At 45.1% G+C, this 26338-nt stretch overlaps 1 protein-coding gene across 7 annotated transcripts in view; it reads left to right on the forward strand.

Moving 5' to 3' along the window:
- The window catches only part of LOC124433007 (RNA polymerase II elongation factor Ell-like), a 52319-nt gene that overhangs the window by 8301 nt on the left and 17680 nt on the right, over positions 1-26338 (forward strand). For 6 of the 7 annotated variants that reach the window (XR_006944409.1, XM_046982486.1, XM_046982487.1 and 3 more), the window contains one exon: positions 5902-5949. The exons of the other annotated variant lie outside the window; for it this stretch is intronic. Coding sequence is in view for 5 of the 6 variants with exons in the window: in XM_046982486.1 (XP_046838442.1) it covers positions 5902-5949 (48 nt within the window). In the remaining variant the exon portion in view is untranslated. The remainder of the gene's footprint in view (positions 1-5901; positions 5950-26338) is intronic. 7 annotated transcript variants of the gene reach the window in all.

A 26338-nucleotide genomic window follows, 5' to 3' on the forward strand; every position in this document is an offset into this window, starting at 1 on the left:
TTCTCGCAACGACCGCAATCGATAAGGGGAACCCAACGAGAGACGAAGCGACAAGAGGAACTTTCCATAAGGAATTACAAAAGAACGAACAAACTATATTATATTTCTTCTCGCTTCCTCATTCTGCTTTCGAGTGACATTCCTTCGGAGTGTACATCGCCGGCAAAATTGCAGACGTATGAAAGATAAGCGCTATACCTTCGTCGTTATACCTAGAGGTGCGTAGATCTTTCCACGGAGTGCGCTCGCTAGAGGCAATCGCCGATGCCTAATGAATTCTCACGATGTTGCTCCCTTAGCGATTACGATCGACAAGAATCGAATCGACCGTCTTCTTCTCTTCCCATCTAAAGCGAGAGAGAGATGCGCGTTTGTGCGGTACTGCTAACGAGACGGGAAGGTCGCGCGCGCGCCTGGCAAGGAAGAAGGTCGAACGTCCGTGTGGTGGTAGTCCCTACTATGGGATAGTCCCGTTTTGCTTTGGATCAGCTGACAGGGAAGCCAAAGCGATAAACCACGCGACGCGTTTCCGCGAATTCTCGTCGATATCGGCGATTATGTCTATATATAGAGCATTCAAAGTCTCCTTTATTTCGTATCGATTTCCTATCGCGCGTTCGACCTGCTTGTACATCTAAAAAGATAAACGTAACTCGAAAAATGTTTCGATTTATATTTTTCTCACCAAGCTCGAATTTAGAATGTAAAGTTATACGACGGGACATTGGAAAAAGAGAAGGTTCGCCTTTTTGCATAAACTCGTTTTGCAATTCATTCGGAATCGTTTCATCGAAGATTCTCGCTATATCGTACTATTTTCTTTTTTAGCAAACCGTAAAGTCAAATGTACTGCGAAGCTATCGCAAAGGAACGGATTCTCTTTTTTTGCCTCTCGAATAAATCGTATCTCTTTCGTAGGTGCAAGAACAATTTGGCGATCGTCAAACGCGAACAAAGTTAGCGATCGCTTTCTCTCTCTCTCTCTCTCTCTCTCAAGATCATTCAAAGATTTGAAGAGATCGAGCGGAGTATTGTCTTGCCTTCTTCGAGCTGGCCTTTTTATTTTACGACACGAAGCTCCTTTCACTTTGTGCTCTCTTGGCAACATTCGACAACGATTCGACGATTGCGAGGTTCGTTGACGATCGTGTTAATAAACCTTCCAAGTGTATGCGTCATAGATAGGCGTGAAGCGTAAAAAAAAGTGTTTGTAAAATATTAAATACGAAACGGTGCGTATAATTCGCGGACAGCAGCTGGTGGTGGTCGATAAGCACAGACCGTAGGAGGTATCGCGCGCGTGTCGACGTTCCTATCGGGGGAACGGTAGGGGGGAGGGGGCAAGAATTTTAGGCCATACTAAAAGAGGAGAGACGAGTGATCTCTAGAGGATTCGCAAAGTGTCCACCTTGAATGGAGAACGCGTTCTATTATTCGTTTTTTTCCTTTCGAAAGAGAAATTTTAGGGGAAAAAGAAAAAGTATGGTTTTTCGTTAAACGATCGTTTCGGAATGCAATTCTCGCGCCGTTCGTTAAACGTCCTGGCAGAGTATACGACGGCGAGGCTTCGCCTCGTAAGCGTACGTGCGACGACTCGGAGATGCTCAATCGTCACGATTTCAAAGCAAAAACTTCCCCCGTCTGTTCGATTGTATTTGTAGTAACGGTCGGTCTATCGTTCCCGCGGATTTTCCCGTTGGGTCGTTAGCACGGAACGATCGCCGTCTTCTCTCTTTCCACGAAAATCGATAATACCAGCCGGTCTTTCCTTCTTTTCTTCCTTCTCCTTCATAACGTTCCTTTATTTACGTATCCTTCTTCCAATCTTTCTTTCGCCGACACGAAAACGCGTTTTAACCCTTTTTCCGTCACGAATCACCCTCCAACGAATTATTCCTACGATTTCTCTCGTTTATACCGTCTAAAGCTTTTTCAAATTCAATTCAATCGCATTATTCTCGACGATGACGTATCTCATATCACTAAAGCTAAAACTTTCGCGTGACTTTGGAAGCGACGATCGACGAGCGAGAACGTTAAGAACCGCGCGATCCGGACGAACGTTTCTCTTGCGCAACGATCATTATATCTCGTGGTACGGACCGAATGGCGCGCATAACCATAACTTAATTGGTGGTTGGCCGCATCGCGACTTTGGGATTGTAGTTTTCTCGAGCAGAAGTACATTGTGCGGATCGATCTCTCTCCCTCCCTCCCTCCCTCTCTCTCGAATGTCTGGAAAGTTTGGTGAAATTGAGGGCGAACGTCTCGTCGTTGCTTTACCTCTCGCAGACGTATAAAAAAAGGAACGTGGCGAAAGGGAGAAAGAGAGAACGATCGCGTTTCTCTCTATTTGTCCAAACTAGTTTCGGTAACACCAGTTCCCAGTGAATTAATTCAACGAGAACTTAAAAAGCGTTGTTGGGACGTGCTTGAGAGGGAGAGAAGGGAGTTATTTTATACGGTATAATTTGGTGGGAATATCGTACTGTACCGCCTAACTGTACCCCGGGCTGTCTGCGACAAAAGGCACAAAGGATCGAAGGAGAGAGAGAGAGAGAGAGAGAGAGAGAGAGAGAGAGAGAGAGAGAGTATATAAACGCCATTCGAAATCACCGGTTTATACGGAACTTTGTTGTTCGAGTCGATCCTGTCCTTCGTATCGATTTTAAAACATATTTTTTTTATCAATTTAGCTCCCTTTGTTCGATTTTGTTGCGGTAAAAAAAAAAGTCGTCCGAATAGGCGTGGTTAATTTGAACGGTCGTTGTTTCTGGGTGAAAAGCTTCAGTGAAATTTGACGTCGAATACGGGACTCACCGCTCGAGCACGGTGTCGAGGATTATATCTTCGACCCTTTCTCCTTCCAACGTTTTCCCCTTTAAACAAACATTTAAAAGCCGTTAATTATCGTTAACGCTCTTCGCCACGAGACCCAACTAACTTTCGCGAACGCGGTCGTCGAGATATTAAGCGAGGGATATTTCATTTTGAAAGTTTCAAATTAAAATACTTCCGGAAAACGATGCGTGCGGCCGAGCTCGAACAAATTGGTTATTGTAATCTCTCTCTCTCTCTCTCTCTCTCTCTCTCTCTCTCTCTCATTCGCATCGCAGCGATGAAAGTAAACCGATTCGTATCGTCCAAGAGGAAAGGAGATCAAAGTATATCTTCGAAAGCATATAGGACTATAGAAAATCGTAGGAGGTTTACGTGGGTCGTCTCGCTGATGCGATATCGATCCGAGCGAGAAGGGGTTGTCTTTAGAGGGCGTCGTGCCTATCGCTCGAAGGCGCAGCATTGCGGATTTTCTCGAAAGACGAGAGAACAATGAGCCTCGTTAAGGTTCTCTCACCTTTTCGCGAGGAAGGGCCGATATAGTAGAAAAAAATAAATAGACATTCTTCTTCCGATAAGCACAAGTATGTTTTCTTTTTTCTCCGCTAGGCCGTAAGAGTTGGTAGTGCTCCATGTGAGCGTGATTATTCGAAGAGGAAGTAGCGACGAAGGTTGGCCGGTTTTATACTGGAAAGAAAATAATCACGACGTGGCATATGTTGCGTCGAATAGTCTCTTGTCGCGTAAGCGTGGTGAACGAGAAAAGGAAGGACAGCTCGTGGCTGCTCGCCTCCTCTGACCTAGAAATCGATCGATACCGATTGGTTGAGCCGCTCGTTCATTTTTCTCTCTCTCTCTCTCTCTCTCTCTCGCGCGCGCGCGCGCTGTCTCAAAGGTCCACAAACCCGTTTGACATTTAGACGCATACTTAAATCGTTAGATCCGTCTACAGGAGAGTTAGCTCGTTCGTAACAAGGAACGAGCGTATAATAATTTACCTTCGATCGACCCATTTCTTCGTCTTTCTTTTTTTTTTTTTATATTTATATATATTATCATACATTCTTTCCCGGACACTAATCTCGAGATTCTCGCAGAAACGATAGAAACTTTGTGTTGTGAAAGGGGCACCTGTCCCATAGGATCTCGTATTTTTCCATGTCCGTAATTGCAAGAGAAACGTCATCTTTTAGTTTTTCACTTGTTTTGCGGCGGTCGTATCTCGATCCTCGCTCGTCGGATACGCGCGTCGCAGCTCGTAAGCACGGAACTCGCGGGAATATTCCGGGGTTGGCGCGTGACCACATTAACAACAACCATCCTATCGGATAAGATAACGATGCTCGTTCTCGCATCTTTCAACGGCGCATAGGATCGATGAAGATAACGTTAACGATATGGCATTTTGATGGCATTTTTATGGCATCTTCGAAATCCACTGAACGCTCTGGGAGACCTGTAACCTGTAACAGACTCTGTCTTTAGGTCAGAGCGACGGATCTACGACGAGGAAGTATCTCGTAGGATCCATTCGTTAGGACGAATACGTTGTGGAACGAAATCTAGATAAAGGCGTTCTCGAAGGCGACTTGCTGCTTCCTAATAGATGCTGCCTCCTCCTACGCGCGCGCACGCGCCCGTCGTGTATCGTTAAATACATACACATATTATGTACCACAGAGAGAGAGAGAGAGAGAGAGAGAGAGAGAGAGAGAGAGAGAGAGAGAGAGAGAGAGAGGCGAGAGAAGTTTAACGCGACGCGAAGGGAGGACAGAGACGCTCGAGTTCGCCGTCCGAGAGAAAGTGAACCAGTTGGCGGTGTTGCCGAATATCTCGGCTCTACGAGCAGCCGTCCCGATCAAATCCACATACCGCGAATTGGCAACGACGCGTCTCGAGGTTCGCGCGATTATGTCTCGCGAGATCGATCGATCGATCGGTCGGTCGGTAAAGCCGCGGCCAAAGGGGTAGAATCGAAAGTCAACGTCGTCCTGTCCTATTCGTTCGTACGGTACTCCTCGTCAAAATGAGTTTCGCTTTCGTTCGTTGACACGCGCAAAAACGATGTATCGTTAAATGTCTCAAAGTGTCTGGGTTGCGTCCGAGAAAGAGAGATATTGCACCGTCTTCGCTAGAATCAATCATTGTACGGATTATTACGATGATTAAAATTCTAATGGATTTTAATGGATTCTAATGGATCGAGGGAAAGGACACGTCGCAGTAAACGCGCATTCACTCGGATTTACGAAAGGACAAGTTGGCGAACGGCGAACGTTCTCCGAATCTATTCTTTAATTCCCGTCTCTCCTTTCTTCCCTATTTTCCTTCCCTTCGTTTCTCGCTCGCGATCTCATCGGTGAAAGCGATCGAGAACGTTCCTTTATAGTTTTTCTTTCCATAGTTAACCTCTCTCTCTCTCTCTCTGGCGCTCATCTATCCTCGGACACGATCACGAGATGGAATATGAAGTTTCCTTTTTTTCGGATTCGCGAGCCCGTCTTGCGGCGTGCCGCACCGGTCAGAAGCAACGCGGCGGCGTTACTTTCCCTTTCCGAGCGATCGTCCGCTCGAGAGCCTAGAAATTGCACGCGAAATGAGTCGATATAGGTAGCGCGTGCGATATGATATACGTATGTATGCATGTATCTCGATACTTTCTCGCAGGAAGGCTGCTGCGGCTTTTCCATCGATTTTTGCCTATCGACGATGCCAAATGGTTCCTAAATTGTAAGAGAAAATCTTTATTGCGGGTAAACGTTCGCGAGCGTTCGAACAATTATATAAGAAATTACGTAACGGTGCGGTGTCGCGACGCGACACTGGGACACACGCAGGGGTGCGAGAGCCATTGTTACTTAACGACGATTAATTGCTACTCTCTTTCCCCCTCGACCTTGCGCGCGCCCGACTCTCGAGCCAATTCTTCCTACGTCACGTCCAAGGAAGAGCGCAACATTTTTTGTTTCTTCCCTCCTAAACGACGGCTTAGCTCGTTGCCCAAAATTCAAGAAATTTCAACTTGAGAATAATGTATCCCTTCCTATTTCTTATGTGTTTCAGAACAAGACCAGCCAAAACCCTACGATACAGTTCCTAGGAAATGAGGGGGTAAGTAGAATGGGAAACATCCCTTTGTGCTCAAACCGTTTAATCGAATCTCCTTAATCTTCTTTCTTAACGCCAATTCATAGGGAACGTATTTTACGAATGACGCGACGGCTCTCGAGCTGCTCAACTCGTAAATAATGTAGTAAAACGCGTACAAAGCGAGCGGCTTTACGTTTCGGATCGTAAAGATCGTCTCTCTCTCTCTCTCTCTCTCTCTCTCTCTCTCTCTCTCTCTCTCTCTCGGCATTCCCGTTGACTTGGTCCGTCTCAGAAGTTACACGATTGTCGTTTAATGCGTCGTTCGTGCGAAAGGAACGACGCATCTGCCACGTCGTTCTCTTCGGCAAGCGCAAAAAACAAAAAAAAAAAAAAAAAAAAAAAAGAAAAAAAACAAAAAAAAAGAAGAAGAAAAAGAAATATCTCCTTCGAATTATCGATTAAAATCGCACGTCCGTTCGTTCGTTAAAAAAAGTCAATCTCGTCATCGAGCAACCCAGAGACGCAAGGCAACGAGCGGCGAAGGTTCCTCGAGGAGTGAAGGCGATCGAGGTCGTTCGTGCAAGGTTGTTGTATGCCGTTTTCTTGTCTCTCCTCTCTAGTCGTTGCTATTGCCAATTCCTATCTCCTTCTCTTCCTCGATCTTTTCGAATTTACGTTGCGCTAATCGCGAATAAACGAGCGCTTAACACGATCGACCGATGATATCTCACGAGCTCTCTTTTCGATGAAAATTTATCGCGTCCTTGCTTATTAGTTTTATTTTCGGAGGCCGAACCGAACGACATGCGCGAGACACCTAAGTACGCAATCGTTCGTCGATAAGTACCTCTTCATCTTTATACTTCATTTTTCCTATTCACAAGTAAGATTCTTTATAAATCCTCGTTCCGAAAATGCGCACGAAGATTCGGAGGTAATTGACCTCTCCTTCTCCTTCCTCGTCTTTCTCTCCGTGCTTCTTTTTTGGGTGTGGTCGCTTCTCTCTAATAAATACAGTCTCCCCTCCCCCCCTCCCCGTATTTCCAGTCGAAATTTCCACCTTACTCCATTTTGTCGAACGAGTAAATATTTTTCTTCTTCTTTATCCGCGCGTACGAATCCATTTCGAGTTAATTATATTTATCCGTAGGATAAATCAAGGATAGAGAATAGCCGGAGTTTTTTGCGCTTAGATCGACCTCGTGCATTAGGCAAATCTAATGACGGGCCGAACGACGTCAAATAGCGCCAGCCGAATGTTGCGATAGTAGCGTGCTTCTTCTTGGAATCCCAATGTCGATTCGTTCGAAGGAGGAAAATGCTTTAATCTTTGGCTCCGATCAATTTAGTGTCGTTCGTCTTACCTCAGGTGCGTCATTTGACTCGATAAGAAGGACGACGTTTGATTTGGCCGCTGCCGCCGCCGCCGCCTGTTCTTATCGCGTACAAGCGTGAATTAACGCGCGGGTAGGATAAGGCTCTATATAAATATGATATGTCACTATTACACGTGCGATCGAGGATCGCATCCGAGAATATTATCGAGTCCGTCGATAATAATGCTTCCGTTCTGTAAATGCTTCTCTCTAAAGCGCGACCTTGTCAGCGCGTAACGACCCGAGGTAGTAACCCTTAGGGATTAACGGCTTTCATATTTTCTTCATTCGCGATGAAGAGACCATTCGCGTGGCCGACACCTCTGGTTTATTCTTGGAAAGGAAGTTTTTCTTTCGTCGATGAATTAAAAATTAATTTACTCGTAGGACTATAAAATCTTCTACCCCCCCCTCCCCCTCCCACTCCCCTTTTTTCTCCGGAATAACACTCGGATCGTTTGGATCAAAAAGCGAGTGGAATTATATACCGGTACAATTCGCTCGTTTCGACCGAAGAACTTGTCGTTTACGAGCATTTCTCTCTCTCTCTCTCTCTCTCTGTCCCATCTACAATAGAAAGAGAGAAAGGGAGAATGGCGGGACGGGGGAAAAGATCTAAGGACGGTTGCTTTTAATATGGCTGGCAAGTTTCGTGGTTTGCATTTAAACGTATCTACAGAACGCATACGCATGTATTTAGTACATACTCGTAACGTAGTTAACATTTTCTTATGCATTGGTTTAAACGTAGTAGCGCGCAAGCGCGCTTACTTTCGCATCGTTGCCTTTCACTCGGACAACAACCAACTACTTACCGACCGTCGTCCGTTTTACCTGAGAGCCTTCATCCGCGCTTTATTCGTGCCGCTGTAATCGTTATCGTCCTTTACCATCCATCACTCTTTTCCTCCTTTTGTCGTTACGAATTAATCGCCGTGAAAGGGGAAGGCTGTAAGTCGAAGGAGCAAGAGAAAAGTGAGAATGGCATGTTTCGACGAAAACGCGCTAGCATTAATTATGCGTTTATCAATGCGACAAGGATTTCGCTGGATCGGTCTGTCGCTGGATGCGCGCGCGCCCGTCGATCCCGCCCCACCCCCTCTTTTCCTTCGACGAGCGCGCGCGCGCGCATCCAACGACGCTCCTTGTTTTGCTCGCGAGGCTCTTCTCGGCAATGAAATTCTTTGCCGTAACAGTTACTTTTACGCGTGACCCACTTCCAGCCATTCCAGCAGTCGAATCTAAGCGACTCGACTCGATAAGTGGGTCGAACGATCCGAGAGAGAATATATCCTCTCTTGGCCTCGGCGACGAGCTCGAGATGATTATCGTGATTATCGTCGATTAGCGTGACACATCGCGAAACGAGAGAGGAATTTCCTTTGTCCCGCCGATCATCGCGGAAAGATCCTTAGAACGATGCGCGCTGACTTTGCGCGCCTTTTCTTTTCCTTTTCAGAGGAATTTTTCAGAATAATTTGCGTCCTAGGAGACACGTATTTAGATCTAGGAGAGGGGATCCTCGTCACGGATTAAATAAGATATATCCATTCGCAAGAAGTGTTTCTAGCTCTGCGTCTACATTTAGACGTAATGCATTGTAATTAGCGATTCGTAGATACTCGCGGTACGAGTATAATCCAGTATATCTCTTTCGCGAGACGAAAAATAAATAAAGAGGATCGCGACCGATCTTTTTTCTTATCTCTCGCGACTTGTAAAGGATGCTTTTGTCCTTGAATAGGGAAAGTCAGAAAAGACTCGCGACTTTGAGATCTTGGTGGATCGCCGAGGAGATCGATGGTACGTATGAAAATACGTTAGGAGAAAGGAGAGGCTTCTAAAAGGTCTGGAACCGCCGCCCTTTCGAATTCAGAACGATCGACCGACCGACCGACCGACCGACCGACCGACCGACCGACCGACCGACCGACCGACCGACGTCGCTCGTAATAGCGTGCGAAGCCGCCGCGGCCAATCGAAATCACTAGACGGCCATTGCCCGTAGGCGGGCTGCGTCGTTCGGAGCGCTACCAACAGTTTTGCAACTGTATCAAATTCGATTTACCTAAGCGACGGAAAAGTGATACGACCTGGGGCCACCTTCTATCGTCCTATATCTCTTTTCTATATAATCCGGCGTCTATGGAAGATGGAAAGAAAAAAAAAGTTCCGATATCGTTAGCATGATTAACAAAGTGAGACAGACGAAGCTCCTAATCCTAGTTTCTATTTTCGAAGGACGAGTGTCCTAGGTCAGGAACTCTACGACTTTCAGGTCGCAGAGACGATGTCCCTTTGCGCGGACTTTTTTCTTCCCTTTGGATGCGCGCCCTTCTATCCGACTATTCTTTGCGTATATAGAGTTTCTATAGGGAAGAATCGTTAGACCCTCCAGGCGCGTCGTAGAGATGCGTAAATAATACGCGTGCGAGTGTTGAGGGTTGCGTCTCGAAAAGTTACACGCCAATTTTCAACCGGCCGCGCGGCTCTCTCTCTCTCTCTCTCTCTCTCTTTCCTCATCTTTCGAGGTGGATCTCTCCGTACGACATAGGTTTTTGCTCTTACTCCTCGTCCATTACATGATTTTTATCGACGATTATCTCTCCCTTTCGAAACGAAAATTATAAATCGGCTTCGAACCTAGACGCCAGGACTCTTTGTAAATTTCCTTTCGAGCTCTCGATTATATCGCATTTATTGTTTCCCGATGGCAGCATATTAACGACGATACGACACGGTAATCGATGAATTTACGTAACCGAGGCTATACCTGCTATAGATAGTATTCCTTGTACGCGACGAGTAACTTCATTTTTTAACAGCAGCCTATTATCGGTCGTTAGGAATGACTCAAAAAAGAAAAAAAAAGAAAAAGAAAAGAAAAAAAAAAGAAAAATAATAATCTTGAAAATAAAAGATAAAGCGAGACGTTTGACGGGAACTATATCAAACTTTACTACCCGTAACTTATATACATACGTACAAAGGGGAAAGGGGATTGGTCGCATTTAAATCTTTTCGCTTCAAACGGCATGATTACGAATAACTTGTACGTTACGACATACGTATATGTGTACAAGTAGTCGAAAAATTGACTGTCAGATACGCGAATAATGAGTACGTCAACGTCGATTTGTCCTCGGTGTTGTTCCATTTCATGGCGAATGCATTATTTCGCGAGGCCGTCAGACCGAGAAAGTCTCTAAAGTCTGTCGTTTGAGTCAACCTTCAAATATACATATATATATATATATATATATATATATATATAAAAGTCTTTCTTTTTTCTTTGAATTAAAAAGAAATTTTGAAAGGCGATTAAAGGCGAAGAAAGAGAACGAACGACGTCGGTAGCGCGTAAGTTATACGACCGTAACGCGTTCCATCGAAAGCGTCGACTCTGAACGCGAACGTTAGCGCGCGCGCGCTCCTTCCGCGTTACATCCTTTCGAGAAAGATGACGGTGAGAAGATTCAAGTAAGGTGGGAGGATCGATTCGAAAGAGAGGTAATCGAATTCGTCTCGCTCTCACGTGAAAATACCGTTAAAAGATTTGACGTTCGTATGTCGTTCTAACGGCCTATCTCGCCCATAAGAAATAGACGAAATTTATCGAAGAACGGTACTTGGTGACGTAACACACGTGGCAATTTTCAAACGATCCAACAGGTTAAACTTCGGCTTTTATCGGTTCGTAAGACGCATTTGGTCGATGCGTTTTTAATTATCGGCGACACTTTGCGATAAGAGTTTGATCAAAATCGAAAGATAAGATAATAAATCTTTGAAAGCTTCTCGCTTTCAAAGTCCTCCAGTGAAATTCGTGCAAGGTCGCGCGAAGTCTTCTCGGTGCGAACGATTTAGACCGGAAATTCCGAAGGCGATCGTGCGAGCGTCGATCGTTCGCACGCACACGCGCGCTCATATAATTCTCTCGCTTCCCCACCCCCCAACCCGCTCTCTCTCTCTCTCTCTCTCTCTCTCTCTCTCTCTCTCTCTCTCTAGTTTCCATTCATAGCGTAACCTACACTCCTTTCTTTTCACCTACGACACCTTTTCCTTCTTCTTTCTAACTCGACTGCAACGGTACGATTACTGAAATTCCGAATTCATTAGCGGTGAATAACTTTCACTTTGCTCACGCGACACGTGTCGTACTCATTTCTCACGGGCTTTAACGACAAATAGCGCCTGAATTATACTCGAATTTCTCCATTTCCGAGTAATCTCTTAGTCATGCTCGATGAATTTCAACGTGTCAATGCGCGTATCGAATAAAAACAAAAAAAAAAAAAAAAGAACAAAAAGAAAGAGAAAAAAGAAATTAGAAAAGATATAGAAAGGACGAAAAAAGCTATGAATCCCCTTTCAACCAACTTTTTTTTCTTTTCTCCTTTTAAGATCGCAATAAAGGTGTAAAGGACCGATCGATCCTGAATTAAGGCGATATGTGTCACTGGGTTGAGTAACTCGAAACATCGCTTCCGCGTGTAGCTTTTCTTTTTTTCTTTTTTCAAAATATTCAAAAGAAATTATCCATTTCCTTTCTTTCGCTTCTTCTCTCTCATTTATCGTTTAACTTGCGAAATAAAATAAAATCCCAGCCAAAGCCCGTGCGACGAGTTTTGCGATAACAGATCCGGAGAGGCGTGAAACGAGAGTTCTCCTTCGTCGGAGATCTTTTCAAATTCCTTAGTCGTTGGCGTATCGAACGATATTGAAACGTAAAACTTATATCAAGGCTTATCGATCGCACGTATCGTACCGATGTACGTAACGATACGTTTATTGCACAATTTTGCCACCGTAGCAATTGCTGACGTAGCAATTGCTACCGTAGCAATATGCCTCAACAACGACGATGGCGACATAACCGCGAGAGAATATCGCTTTGTTTCCAACGATTTGACGGTTTATCGCGAAACTTTCGAACGTCCTCGATTCTGCTTTGCAATATTTCGTCTCTTCTACGATATAAATAATTGAATATTCATTTAATATTATTTAATCCGTAAAAGTCATTCGGTACGGATAACGAGCCGTAGAGAAAAAGGTTCGCTAACTCGATAAAAAACTCTTACGGCGTTGCCCTTTAATCGAGAGAGAGAGAGAGAGAGAGAGCGCGTTTCGGCCGTGTACTTGCACGAACAAACATATCGATACTTTCCAAGAGATCCTTGACGAACGCGAAAGGAGCCTTTCGTGTGTTCGTCGATACCGTCATTTTTAGCCCGCGGCGCTACACCTGCGATTTTGCCCTTCCTTCGTGATCACCTCTTTCTTTCGGTCATCTTGGAAGAAGATTTTCGAGGAATTAACTCGAACGAAAGCAACGACGAATATATGCATATATATATATATATATATATATATATATATATATATATATATTGTGTGTGTGATATTTTTCCGATACGATAGATAAGCGAAGCTACGGAACAAACGAATGAAATGCGAAAGATTATATAAGTGAAAACGATTGGAGGTCACCGATCGTCTTTCTCTTTTTGTATTTTACTTCGTCCCAACAAAGAAAATCATTCTTTCATGCGAAAAAAAGAAAAGATGGAGAAAGAGTAGAATCGTATTATATGGTCGTAAAACGAGATACATACGTATATGTATAAACGCGAAACATTGGAAGGAGAACGAAGCCAATGATTATACGATGTGCGGGGAGAAGACGCGAGGGCTTCGTCCAAGCTCCTTTATGTAAACCTTGAGCCTAGATCCGGATTCTTGAGTAGCGACGCGGGAACGAGGGAAAGACAGAGAGAGAGAGAGAGAGAGAGAGTGATAGAGAGACGTATGGGGGGAGGGGCGAGTAACGCGTGCAACGAGCCAAAGAGAAAAGAAAGAGAAGAGAAGGGGTAATACTTCTATTCGATGGAAGGGGATGACCGAGAAAGGGGACAAGAGGAAGGGGGATATAATACGGAATCCACGCACTTTTAGATCGGCCACGAGGGAAAAGCCAAGCACGTCGGCGAAAGTGTTCTCTTTGGTATCGTCGGCGATCACTCGCGCGCGCGCGCGAGCAAGAGAGAGAGAGAGAGAGAGAGACATATTTAATGGCGGGTCACGTCGAAAAAAGGAAGAGAGAGAGAAAAGTTATCTATATCTTTCGTGATCTTCGCCACGATCGACAGATCGATCGATCGATCGAAAGAACATCGCACCGACGCAAACGTACCAACATATACCTGTGTAAGAAGCATATGTATTATAATACAGATATACTAGCCGATTAAACGGTCTCTTTGGAGAACAAGTAACGAGGACACGACCGTTCGGCCAAGTCGCAAGGCAGGATTTACGGTATAATTTTTCTTTTGCCGATTCGCTTCTTTATTTCGACGTTCTTTTGAAATATTCCTTTGAAATAAATTAGGGATTATACGAGTGATACGACGTTATCGGTAAATCGTTACAAACGACAACGACGATATCGCTCACGAGTGGTAATAACTACCCAAACGATAATACCTGCCTCCTAGTACCAAACTATCCGGATAATTATCTCCGTTCCCGCGATGCCGTGTCGAGATTAAAGAGAAAAAAAATCGATTATCGTCAAAAAAAAAAAAGAAAAGCTGGATTCGGGTCTCTCTTCTTGTATATACATACGTCGGCGTGCATCGATAAAAATGACCTCGTTTCTGTCAAACGAAGATTAAGTAACTATGTTCCAAGCCGCGCGTTATACTTCCTTTCACTGACAGAACTCCGCGGTGCCTAAGAATTGCGCCGCTTCACGGCGCGAGACAGAGAGAGAGAGAGAGAGAGAGAGAGAGAGAGAGCTTCTACGTCTTCGACTTTACCACTTTACTCGTTTGTGCGCCGCGTGCTTCTTACGCATCTCTTTTTATTACTTAACATTACTTTTACTTCGTACATTTTTCATTTATCATATATCACGACTTTGTTAAGTCACTCGAATTTATTTGAAGATGGACGTACTTACACGTAAGACGTGTATAATACTACGACGGCGAATAAAAAATAAGAAAGCATCTGTCCTCCTAGTCATTGCTATTATCTCCCACTTTGCTGTGGTAATCTCTCTCTCTCCCCCACCCCCTCCTCCTTCTCCTTCCACGATGCCGAAGGTATGTAGGCTGTGCCACATCCTTGCCCGGAAACCGTTACCTTGCTGGCTTTACGCTCAATGGAGCTCGCCATACCGTTGTTTCCCATACACGAATTTCCTTTACTACCTTCGTCGTTAGAAGAGAGCCGAGCGGAAATTCTTATTATAGGCCACCGCGATTCGGGAACTCGTCGCGCGGCATAGCTTTTCAAGGACGCACCTCCATCAAAGACGCCACCTCCTTCAGCCTTGGAATTCGTCCTTGCCTCGAGCGTCGCTTATTACGAATCCTTTGCTTTCGTATCCTTTGTGGGGGGTGGATCGTTGATCCTTTAAATATCGCGATCAACGGGAACCGAAACGATCTTTATTCGAGTCGTATCGCGTCTGCTTCGCTGAAAAAAGTGCGAACCTTGGATGTTCTCCGCGATCGCTGCTTTCTATGTATTCCTTTCCGTCTAATCCTCTCTCATCTTTTTCTTCTTATTCGTTCGAGCAAACGTTTAAATTTTAGCATGAAATCGATCGAAACGCGTCGGAAAGGGTCGTGAAAGAGGAGATACGTCGCCGTGCTCAAAGTGCGATGAGAATTGCAGGAGTAAGAACGGAATGAACGAGTGGATGAGAATAAAGAGAAAAAGGAAGGGTTAAAGAGGCCGGGGCCGAGGGGGGTTGGGGGGGGAGAGAGAGAGGCTTTGCAGTGGTTAAAAGCAGCGATGCATCCGAACGAAACGTCGGCGCCATGTCTGTGCAAGAAACGTGAAACGCATACATATTTCTTTCTCTCTCTTTCTGCTCGTCTTTCGATTCAAGCAAGAAAAAATAGATTATCGCCTACAAAACATTATCTATATAATAAAGATCGTACTTGCGGTTACGTTTGAAACGCTTACGATACGAGGTTTTTCTTTCTTTCTTCTTTTTTTGCACTTTTACGAGCGTCGACTATCATCTTACTTCGTATTACTTTGACGTCCGAAATAGAGTGTAAGTCGTCTCCTCGGTGATATCTTTTGCGCGATAGAAAATACGAAACTCTTTTTTGTACATTTTTATGGGACGTTGTATTTATACGAACCGAAATAAAGAATGCATAATAAACTCTTTCTCCGACATTCGTATTATTATTATTTGGTTAAGAAGGAGAGCACGTTTCGGTCGCATTAGCGCGAGATCGTTTTTCGTATTTCGTATTTTATGTTATCAAAATAATCCGAGCGTTCGTCGCTTACGTAGACAACATTTCATTATGCCTGAAGGAGAACGAGGTACGATCGGAATGTAAAATTTGAGCCTAATCAGCCGATCGTCGTTGTACGAAAACTTATCTCTCGGGGTATTTCGAAGTTCACGTGGACACGAGAACGCGTCTCTCTCCACTTTCCACAGCCGCCTCTCTTGGCTCGTCTTTGGATCGCCGAAACGGCATGGAAGTGGGCCGAGAATTATTTATACGTCGCTCGACACAGCTGATCTCTCTTCTCCTCCTCTTTTCTATCTTTCTCTTTGCCCCCGTATTTTTGTGCGTCTAGGCGTGGAGCCAGCGGCGAACCGCGGAAAGATGAGAGAGAGAGAGAGAGGGAGGGGGTGGGGCGGGGGGAAGACAAAAAATATAAAGACACGCGATGAAGAAGAAAGAAGAACGAAGGGAAGAAAAATATTCAAAGCCGAGGCGCCTGCAGATATTTATTATCGAAAACTTGTTATCGCGAATAAGAAGACGGCGTTACACGTGAAAACGATGAGAGAAACGAAAGAGGAGCCGAGATTAATAAAGTTTAGCGTAACGTATAGCGAGCCAAGTATAGCGATGGAAAATATAACGATGAGGGTTAAAAGGAGAAGAAAGAAAAAAAAAAAAAAAAAAAGAAAAAATTAAAATCTAAGGTGTGAAAGAAGATGATAATGCATCGAATAAGCTCGTTTGAAATCGATCCGCGCGTAAATATATCATCGATTCGGTTGACGCAATTATCATCGAAACGATCTTTCTACTTGTCGAGACCTTTATCGCGCACGCGCTCGATAAATTCAACGTGCACGTTAAATCCGTTTCCTTTGCCATTGTAAAATGTAATGTGTCATCGCGAAACGGGAGAAGCGCGCATTCTCTTTCGAAGCACTCTCCGGCGGGATTATAATCTTTTCTTTGCGGTTTCCTCCTTTGCCTTCAAAATCGCCGTCGCGAGCGATTATTTTTCCTTGCGACGCTACTTTGCCTTTTCTCTCTCTCTCTCTCTCGCCCTCTCTGCTCCTCTCCTCTTCTCCGTTTTAGCGATCGATCACGCTCCGTCGATCGTCTCGAAAGCGGACGCGTTCGAGCGTGATCGCGATCGCTCTCGGGAAAGAGGGAGAAGAGAATAACTCGCAAAAGTTTCCATTTCGAAGGGCTTCCTTTCGAAAGAGTGATTGTGACGTCACGACAGGATGCGCGAGATTGCTTTGCGTCCGTTCTCGTGGAAAGCGAAGAAGTAGTGTACGTAGTGGTCGCCCGTCGAACGCGCTTCGAAACGAAGAAAACTTTTCTTACTTAGCCGCCTTCGGAGACGAAAAACGGAATTCTCTCTAAATGGCGTCTATTTATCTCTGCCTCGATATTCGATACGTCCGCGTTGTTTGCTTGCGCAATACTCCCGAGCTGCGTTAGAGTCGCTTCTTTATTTTAACACGAATTATCGAGACGAGATCGAGTCCTCTCCGGTGGACATATATCGTCCGCGAGGTCGCGTGGGACTTTTTTTCTATCCTCTTTTCCGTCTTTTAACATGTCCGTGTAGTATATACATTTCGATACAAGTTGAGAACAGGTCGAACAAGTTTAAAAAACAAGAATAAATGACGATAAAAGGAAGAAGACTCGATAAAAAATCAAATGGAGACATATTTACGATTAAGAATAAGAAAAAAAAAAAAAAAAGTGATTCGCGTCTCGTTGAAAGCAAATAGCGTGTAGCGCGTTTATGCCATAATATTTATTTTCCCGAAACAAAGCGATCTCGCAAGGCTATCCTAGGAAATGTAAAAAAATATTCGCGCGATTATCGCATCGAGGATAAAATACGCAGATATAATGGAAGAACGCTCGTAAGATGGGGAGGGGAAAAGATGGAGAAAAAGAAAGGAGAAAAAAAAAAGTAGAGTCGTAACTCGGACTCGTGTCCACGATCGAATCGTCGTGCACCTTCGATCCCTTTTATAATGCGATAATAACGGCTTTCAATGTCAGTAGGTCGCGTTTAACGACATTTTTAAAGCTCTTCGTCGCGTCGTCGAGCTAACGCGCTCCTTCGACGTTGCTTTGGCTTCTTCCTTCCTCTCTCTCTCTCTCTCTCCTCCTCCTCCTCCGATATTACTCTAATTCTCTCGTCGTCGCTCATGAAATCTCGGTCGACGCTCGAAGGAAGGGAAAAGGTAAGAATTCGTTCGGTTGCATCTCACTGAAAATCCAAGGAATCCATCGCGGCACGTTGCGGTGGTCGCGCAACGAGAACCTAAGCGGCTCGGCGTGCCTGCCGGCGCTATGTAGGTTACTATCGCAACGGTCTTCCGTACCTCCTTCTTCTCCTCCGTCGCATCGAGCCGCTGCCTTTAAGAAGGTCGTTTACGGCGCAACCCGAATCCACATTTCTCTTTTCTTCTCCTTCCCTTCCCTTCCCCTCGCCTCGCCTTATCTCTTTATTTCTCGGCTCGAATCCCGTGTCAACAAAGAAACAGTCATCGAACGACTCTCTTAGGAAAATACTCGCGATAGATTACTGCTTCTTACCGCCTCTTTTTTCTTCGATTCACACCCCCCCCCCCCTCCCCTCTTCCTCTCTCTCTATCCGTCCGCGTTCTTTTTCCTACCGATAACGATCTCCGCGCTGGGATTAACCGTGCGCGATAACGAACAACGGGAAATTACGTTCGCGCTTAGTGCCTAGACGTAACGCTCGTTCTCTATCTTGGAAAGAAATTGAAATAAAATTAATCGGAACTATGCTCTTTTCGATGGCGAGAAAAATCTAGTAAACAGCGTAATCGCTCGTTCCGCGTCATGCAGTCTTGCTTTTGTTCTTGTCGTCGTCGTCGTCGTCGTCGTCCGCGAATGACGCGCAAGCGCTTCGACGAGACCTCCTCGATGGTCGTAGGGACTTCGGACGAGCCTGGGGGACGCGCGACGTTCACGCCCGCGATCGCCGTGACAAATCTTTCGTCCGACGTGCGCGCTCTCGAGCGCTGTTGCCCCTCGGTTGGTGGGGAAAGCCGAGCTATGCCACGTGATCGTTGCTCGCGGGTATATAAAGCCGCGCGATTCGAGCTGGAATCAGCCACTCGCCGCGGCTGGCTCCGAAGCGCTTCGATCGATATGCCGTTGTCGTTGCGCTTTACCTCGCCTCGTACCTGACACTGCGTTCTTGCGCTGTAGCCAAAGAGAACGAGAGAGAGAGAGAGAGAGAGAGAGAGAGAGAGAGAGAGAGAGAGAGAAAAGAACGAACAAAGCATATATTATGCATACATATCCGAGCGGTAAGAAAGAACGAGAGAGAGAGAGAGAGACGACGTAAGAGGAAAGAACCGTTTCGATATTCGATATCGACGGAAAGAGAAAGGGAAAGAAAAAGAGAGGAGAAGGAGGAAATAATAAAGGAGAAAGGCACGTGCAGGCGTGATCAACGACTTGGGAAATGTCACGTGTACGATTCGCTTGGGGTAGGTCACAGAATTCGACGACCTCTAGAGGAGTGACGTACGCTCTTATCCTCTTTCTAATTCGATACTACACCACCGGAACGGGTAGCTACTACCGTCTCGTCTCGTCATCAGTGACACCACTTTTATCGCTCTAGTAACCGACGACGTTTCCGTTGCGTCTTTGTCTTCGCCAAAGAGGCGCGTAGCATTGGTTACTCGCTCGAGCAAAGGAGCACAAAAAAAAATATATATATATATATATATATATATACACGCACACCCACATACATATATGTATGTATATATGCGATAATACCGCGCGGATGAGCGTCAGGGCGCGCGTCGACGGACGCGTCCTCGAGAATTCTTGGGCGTGGTTCGCCAAACGGAAGAGGACAACGCACGCTGGACCACCCGCCAGCGAATCCGCCTTGGGTTATAAGTCGTTATTCGAGTACGACGGATAAGGGGCGAAAAAACGGAGAGCTATATTCGTTCAAAAAGACACCTTATACTTATCCGTATGTAATATTTGACGTGTTATGTATGTGCAAGCGCGTAAAAAGGAAAGCGACGGTCGCAACGGAGACGCGCATCGATCCAAGGTTCGCGAGTGAGCTCCTCCCTCCTGCCTTTGCATCCTTTTCTTTTTTCTCTCTCCTCTCTCTCTCTCTCTCTCTCTCTCTCTCTCTCTCTCTCACATTCTTCAAGGTGAACTCGAGTCGAGAAAGGGGAAAGACGATCGCGCGTTTTCGCGATACCGCGTAGTCATTGGCTCTGTTGATCCTCGTAACTCAGGAAAGGAGAGGAACAAAGAGAGAACTATCTGAAGGCCCAAATATACCTGTTAAATATACAGGTTTGTAGTTAGAACGGAGGAAAGAAAGGAAAATCGGGCAAATTTCATCTTTCGTAAAGGACGCGCTTGGCTCTGGTGCATTCGCCATAATGCAATTTTCTATTATATCCAACAATTTCTCTCCTATCTCTACTTTCTTATTACTCGCGAATATTGACGCGTGTTGTGCTTCCATCTAGTCTTTGTTTTAAAATAGCCTAAATCATTCTCGAGTGAATAGAGACGACGATAGAGAGAGAAGGGAGGTAGAAGCCGGGACGCGTCGCAGATAATAATAAAGTAACGGGGCGTTTGTGTAGGAGGAGAAGGAGTCGTCCGAATTATTCCAGTAAAATCCCGCGTCTTATTTTTACTCCGACGTGGACGCGCGCATCCTCTCGCTCTCCGCGTTACCGTAGTATTCGGGTGAAATTTATTTTTCTTCTTCGAGCAAGGAGCTATATATCCCCTATACGTTCCTGCTCCTCTTCGCCTTCGGGACGAGTCAAAGGGAATATTTCATTACGAAAATAATGGAAGGGAATGAATCGTCGCGAATGGAAAAGGAAAGTTCGATTTCTAGAACGTCGTCAAAGCGCGTTTGCCGAGGTTGTGGTCCTCGTTGAAGAAAACGAAAGAGAGAAGGTTGCGGATATATCTCGATGGACGTTCGTTATAAGGCCGTTTCCACGCTCTCTAGAAATTCCTCCGTGTAGGAGAGTAATCTCCGCCGCGATAGAGAGCGGCCAAAAGACAGCCCACCTCACCCCTGCAGTGGTCGCTCTGAGAAATCCGATCGTAATTACTTCCGACTCGGCGAGGCCTTCTACGGACTCACCGTAAAAACGGAAATTCACTTTCTTTACCTTGGCATCGTGCTACGGCTTTCCCCCACACCTCTCTCTCTCTCTCTCTCAAGCGCCTTCCCACTCGGAATGTCTCTTGATGCATTTCTTCCATTAAAAGTTTGCTTCGATCGGTGGACAACCGATTAGCTCGAATTTATACCGTATCTTTAAGCGTTCTATTTTTCGCTCAAATAGATATCGTAACATCGATGAGCTTTACCTATCTCTCCGCCGCTCTAAGAATGATGCAATAATTTTGCTTCTCTACGCAATGAAGATAAACTACTCAGGTAAGAAAAGAGATCGCTCCTCGCGGGACAACTATCGGGGACGATAACATCGATCGGATTTGTTTTCATATCGAAAGATCGTCCAATTTTCAAAGCATCGCTCGAAAGCGAATTAATCATGTAGATAGTTTTCCACGTTGCCGAGGATGCGCCAGCGCTCGAAAGGAATCTAAGAAAGATCTCTTCTCCATTAAAAATCGATCGAAAATCGACGCGTCAAAGACGGAGAGAGGGAGGGAGGAAGAGTTGTCGTGCGCGGTCATTAATTAAGAATTCCTTTGTAAAATGTGCACGGCAAAGAAGCCCTTTCTCCGTTGCACTTTGTCCTAGTCTTTTGCTTTACGCCACCTCTCTTCTCTATCCCACTTTTATTTTTCTACCGTAAAACGTATCACGCCCGGTTTGGTAAACGGTCCTCAAGGAACTAACGTATGTACGTACGTATGTTCGTTTCTCCTTTTAATCGTTTCGGGCAAACGTCATGGACGAAGAATCGTCGAGGAAATTATTAAAAGCATTCGTTCGAGATATGAGGATCCGCGACACCTTTGTTGAAATGCTGATTCGTAGAAGCGGGAGGATCGCCGAAGGAGAGAAAGAGAGAGTGAGTGAGAGAGAGAGAGAGAGAGAGAGAGAGAGGGGGGGGGGGGGGGAGGGGGAGAGAGACCGGTTTGACATTTCGATAGATTTTTATTTTCGCGGCACGGCGCGAGTGGCGCGCCGCAGCCTTCAACACCGGATCTGGCTCCGATTTCTTCTTCTTCTCCCTCTTTCCGATGACCTCGCCTCTCGCTACGTGATAGCATTCGCGATCACACGAAATCTCGCACATATTTCGTCTTTTTCATTCGCTTCTTACAAAACCGTCGAATCGATCGAACATCGAGAGTTTTCGATTACGGATACATAGGAAACGAGGATAAAGATTCTCGAGAAGATATTTGGTACTCGATTTAGAAAGCGTCGAAAATAATCTTAACAACGGAGCATCCTTCTTGCTTTGCCTTTCCGAGTCTCCTCGATGAAAATCTTTTCGTAGTGTCAAGTCGAGCCAATAGCAACTTGCCAAATAACCGAAAGGATACACGTGTATGTGTATGCTCGTGCATATGAACTGTATGTACTAGTCGTCGGAGTAATATGTATAAACAGTTTGTGCAATAAATACGAGCCTTTCGCTCATTGCACTCGCCGATAACGTCTGCGCGTTCTAATAATAGTGGAATCGCGATAGCGCCACGTTGTCATTGACTCTGAGAGATGTCGTCGTCGTCGTCGTCGTCGTCGTCGTCGTCGTCGTCGTTCGTCTATGCATTTATTGTTCCATCTCTATCGATTGAAAGAGAAAAAAAAGAAAGCCCAAAACGAAACAAAAGTCGAATTTGATATAATGGATAAGCAAAAAGGATTACCAAGTAGAAAGTCACAAAAACAAGTATATATATTTACATAGTTAAGTTTTAGAAGCGATAAGATATTTCTCTCTCTCTCTCTCTCTCTCTCTCTCTCTCTCTCTGTCGTAAAGTCACACGTATTAGCCAAGTGATTCGCATGCGCGTTCGATCGCGAGAGCGCGTTGCCAGGCGAGCTCTCTCGATAAAGAGACTCTCTATCTCTTCCACTTACCCTTAACACACTTGTTTCTTTCTTCTTTTTTTCATATCTTAGAATCCATCGTAGAAGCTTTTGATAATAGCTTTTGACTTTCGATGATGCAATAACTGTTAAGCGTTTACTACGTCATCGATAAAAAATTGTCGACGTAGACCAAAGATCAACGTTGAACTCTTGAAAAGTGTATATCTAAAGTCGACGGAGTACAACGGACTCGACGCGAATCGAATCGCAAACACCACGCGCACACGGAGCGCGCGTCTCCGTCTTTGTCGCATATGCGAAGCGCTAAGAAGAAACGAGGAAAGATTTTCTTTTCGTTATTTAACATTTTCTTTCGGTCAACTTTCCTACATTCCTTTTTTATTTCTTAAGTCCTCCTAAAAGCTCATCGATAAAAGGAGCTTTTCCTTAAACGAGAGAGTCGATGACTACCATTTCGCGATTTCTCGCGTTATTACAAAATTTCTTTCTCTCTCTCTCTCTCTCTCTCTCTCTCTCTCTCTAAGAGAGAAACGAACGAACTCGAAGTGACGTTAATATATGCACGAATAAGTTCATGGATCAACGGACGTTGTCTCGCTTCGATGCGATTAAACGCGACCGAAGAATCGAATGAAAGACAAAGAGCTTCGAGAGATAAGATATACGAGGTATTTTCAGCTCCTACGCATTGGCGTAGAATTTTCGTTCGATCTCTGATTTAATTCACTTATATTTTCGGCCTTATCTTCGTTCTCGGTATAGCGCTTCCACGAAATTCTGTTTTCTCGGGGAATCGAGAGGTTTCTTCGAAGCTCGAATCGATGAACGATAGCCACGGGAAACGGGAGCAGGGAAAGAGAAAGGAATGAACATTTTCAATAAGCTTCTCGTATGTTTTATTTCCTCATCGGCGGAAGGTGATAAAGAAAAAAAGGAGCACGTTCGACCTCGCTCGTTCAAAATATTCTTGAAATATTCTTGAAATATTCTTGAAATATTCTTGAAATATTCTTGCGAGAAAGAATGCGCGTCTTTTTTTTTTTATCAAAAAGAAACGTTGTTTCGGGATAACAATGCGATTATCTTCTCGTTATCGGCATAGGAAGCGGAGCTACGGTTCCTTTTTTTATACGTATTCTTTGTTTCGTGTGCTTACCGCGGATTCCCTCTCCCACTTTCCCTTTTTATCTCTTTACTCGGCGTCTGGTCTACTGATTCTTAGCGCGAAATGATGGTAGCACACGCACGCACACACACACACACATATATATATATATATATATATATATATATATATATATATCATCGGCAGCGACGACGCATTTGTACGTAGTACAACCTGCTCGCGTAACGTCGCGTCGATTTTCGTAGATTCGTTACTACTGCGAGGCTATTACTATTTTTAATTGTTTCCTCGTTTCTCCGTAACGTCTTGCGTAAACTCGAGCAAAAGCTAACAGAGTCGTCTAGCGAGAACGAGACTTTTATCGTTTAGCATTACTGGCAGGCTGCGGCGTCTAGGCGGTACGAAAGAAGAAGCCAGATTCGGACAACGAAGACGATCTCGCGTAACGCTCGCTAACCTACTGACACACTAATTCACGAGCGAGCCGTCCAACGAAATTGCCTCTCGATTTGCTTCTTTCTCGGCGAATCGTCTTGGTGGCTAATCTCCCGAAAGAAAATCTTTTCTCTTAAGCGTGCTCAATATTTCGACGGGGAGGTGAGAGAGGGGGAGAGAAAGAAATGGAGAATGAACGAAAGATGAATGACACGCCGATGGTCTTGGAAATCTTGCGGGACTGTTGGTTCGAGGAAAGGGTGGGCGCGATGGCATATTAGAGGATCGATGATTCAGAAGGGTATTATTTATAGTTAGCGCGCGCCGTGCGAGCGGTGGTGAATCAGGGACGAGTGTCCAAGGAAGAATGTACGGATATAGTGTGTAAATCTATGTCGATGCCGTCGCCCTTGCAATTATCCGCGTCGTCCCGAAAACTATTTTCCGCCGGTCGGACGAATATAGAAACGAATAGAACTTGTTACGTTTTTCTCGGCCGCTTCTTCCCCGCCCCCATTTTCGGTCCTTCCTATTATTAGGATTCTAATATCTTTAACGACGATTTGAGCGCGCTCGCCGAAAAGGAATCTATAATCAAAAGATATTATCGACGACGCTCTCTCGTCGGTTCGATCTCCGACGACATTTTCATAATCGATACCAAGGACGCGTCGGAATAATGATCGTGGGCGGCGTGCGCGTACTCCTTCGCGCGAAAGGAATAAATTCGCTCGGCGTAACGAGTCGAGCGTATCAACACGTCGCTCCACGATATATTTATTTAATGCTCGAGAAAGGATACAAGTTGCGAAAATACTTAAATGACCGACGAGGGTGCGCATGCGCCTCGTTTAATGACGTTATCGATTTTTCTTTATTAGTAATTCCGTCCATACACAACGCCTGACACAACGGCTGTTCCACTTTGAAGAATTTGTCTCGGGGCAATGCCGTATAAAGGGGAACGAATCCATGCGCCGATTTTATGCGTATCCTCCGTCCTCTTCAGGGCATTTCAGGCGACAAAGACGCTGAAAGCTATGCTCGTGTGCCTAAGATATTAGGCAATTTTCTTGGACGACGATACACCGGTTCTATAGGCCTTTTCCAGCCAAGGAATACTAATTTTCTTGACGCGGCGAAGACTCTTATAAATCGACGCGTGTGCCGAAACGAGCTACGGAATTCGAAACGAAAGTGATATGATCCCTCGCGAAAGCAATTTCTTCGTCTTTTCAACGAGGCCCTCGAACTTTCTAAAAAGCGTCGTTTATATACTTCGCTTACATTCGATTTTACTCAATCATCGAGATATATTTCACCGATTGCGAAAAACAAAACTAAATGATTATTATCGTCGCGTCGACCGACTCGCCGTTCCAAGATAGGAGGATAGAAAATAAAATAAAGGAGAAGGAGAGAAAAAAGAAAAAATGACGAAACGAACGATTCATTCTCCTCCTGCCCCCGGCCCTGTATAATAACGATCGTGTCGCCAATTTCAACGTGGATCGTTTTACGCTACGCCATTAAACTCCAGAGAATTTCCATCGAGTTCGATTTCAACGAAGCGTCGGATTACGTCACTTCTTCTCGGAGGAGAGGAGAGGCGTGTGATGGCGAAGGCTACAATTATAATCATAAAGCCCGCGCTTGGTTATCGGTTATCCTTTCACCTCCGATCGTTAACCCGAAATCGGAGAACGAAAAGGCGTCTCTCGAGCGCGTTAGAAAGGGATCGCGGCTCTGTCGCCGTCGCCATCCCGATTTCGTAATAACACCGGCTATTGCGCGCGAGGGATTACCTTAACGTAATGAAATATCCCTATCCCCCTTCTATTATCGAAGTAAGGCGCGAGAAACGATCGGCGATGCGCGACCAAGAATTTCGCGATCGACTCGCGAAAAGAGCCTAGCTCCGCCATTGCTCTTAAATTTCTTTATTTCTTAATTGCTGCCCGCCGTAAACAATTTCAACTCGCCGCGGTCCGTGAAACCAAACCGCAGAGAATTTCGACGAGAGAAACTAAATGGGTATGTATCTAAATCACAACGTGCAATTTCACGGAGCTTCCTAAGCGTTAGACGAGCTAAGGATTTTTAACTGACGCCTCTCTCGCTAATTAGTCCT

Source organism: Vespa crabro, chromosome 2 (genome assembly GCF_910589235.1).
Source record: "Vespa crabro chromosome 2, iyVesCrab1.2, whole genome shotgun sequence".
NCBI classification, from domain to species: Eukaryota; Metazoa; Arthropoda; class Insecta; order Hymenoptera; family Vespidae; genus Vespa; species Vespa crabro.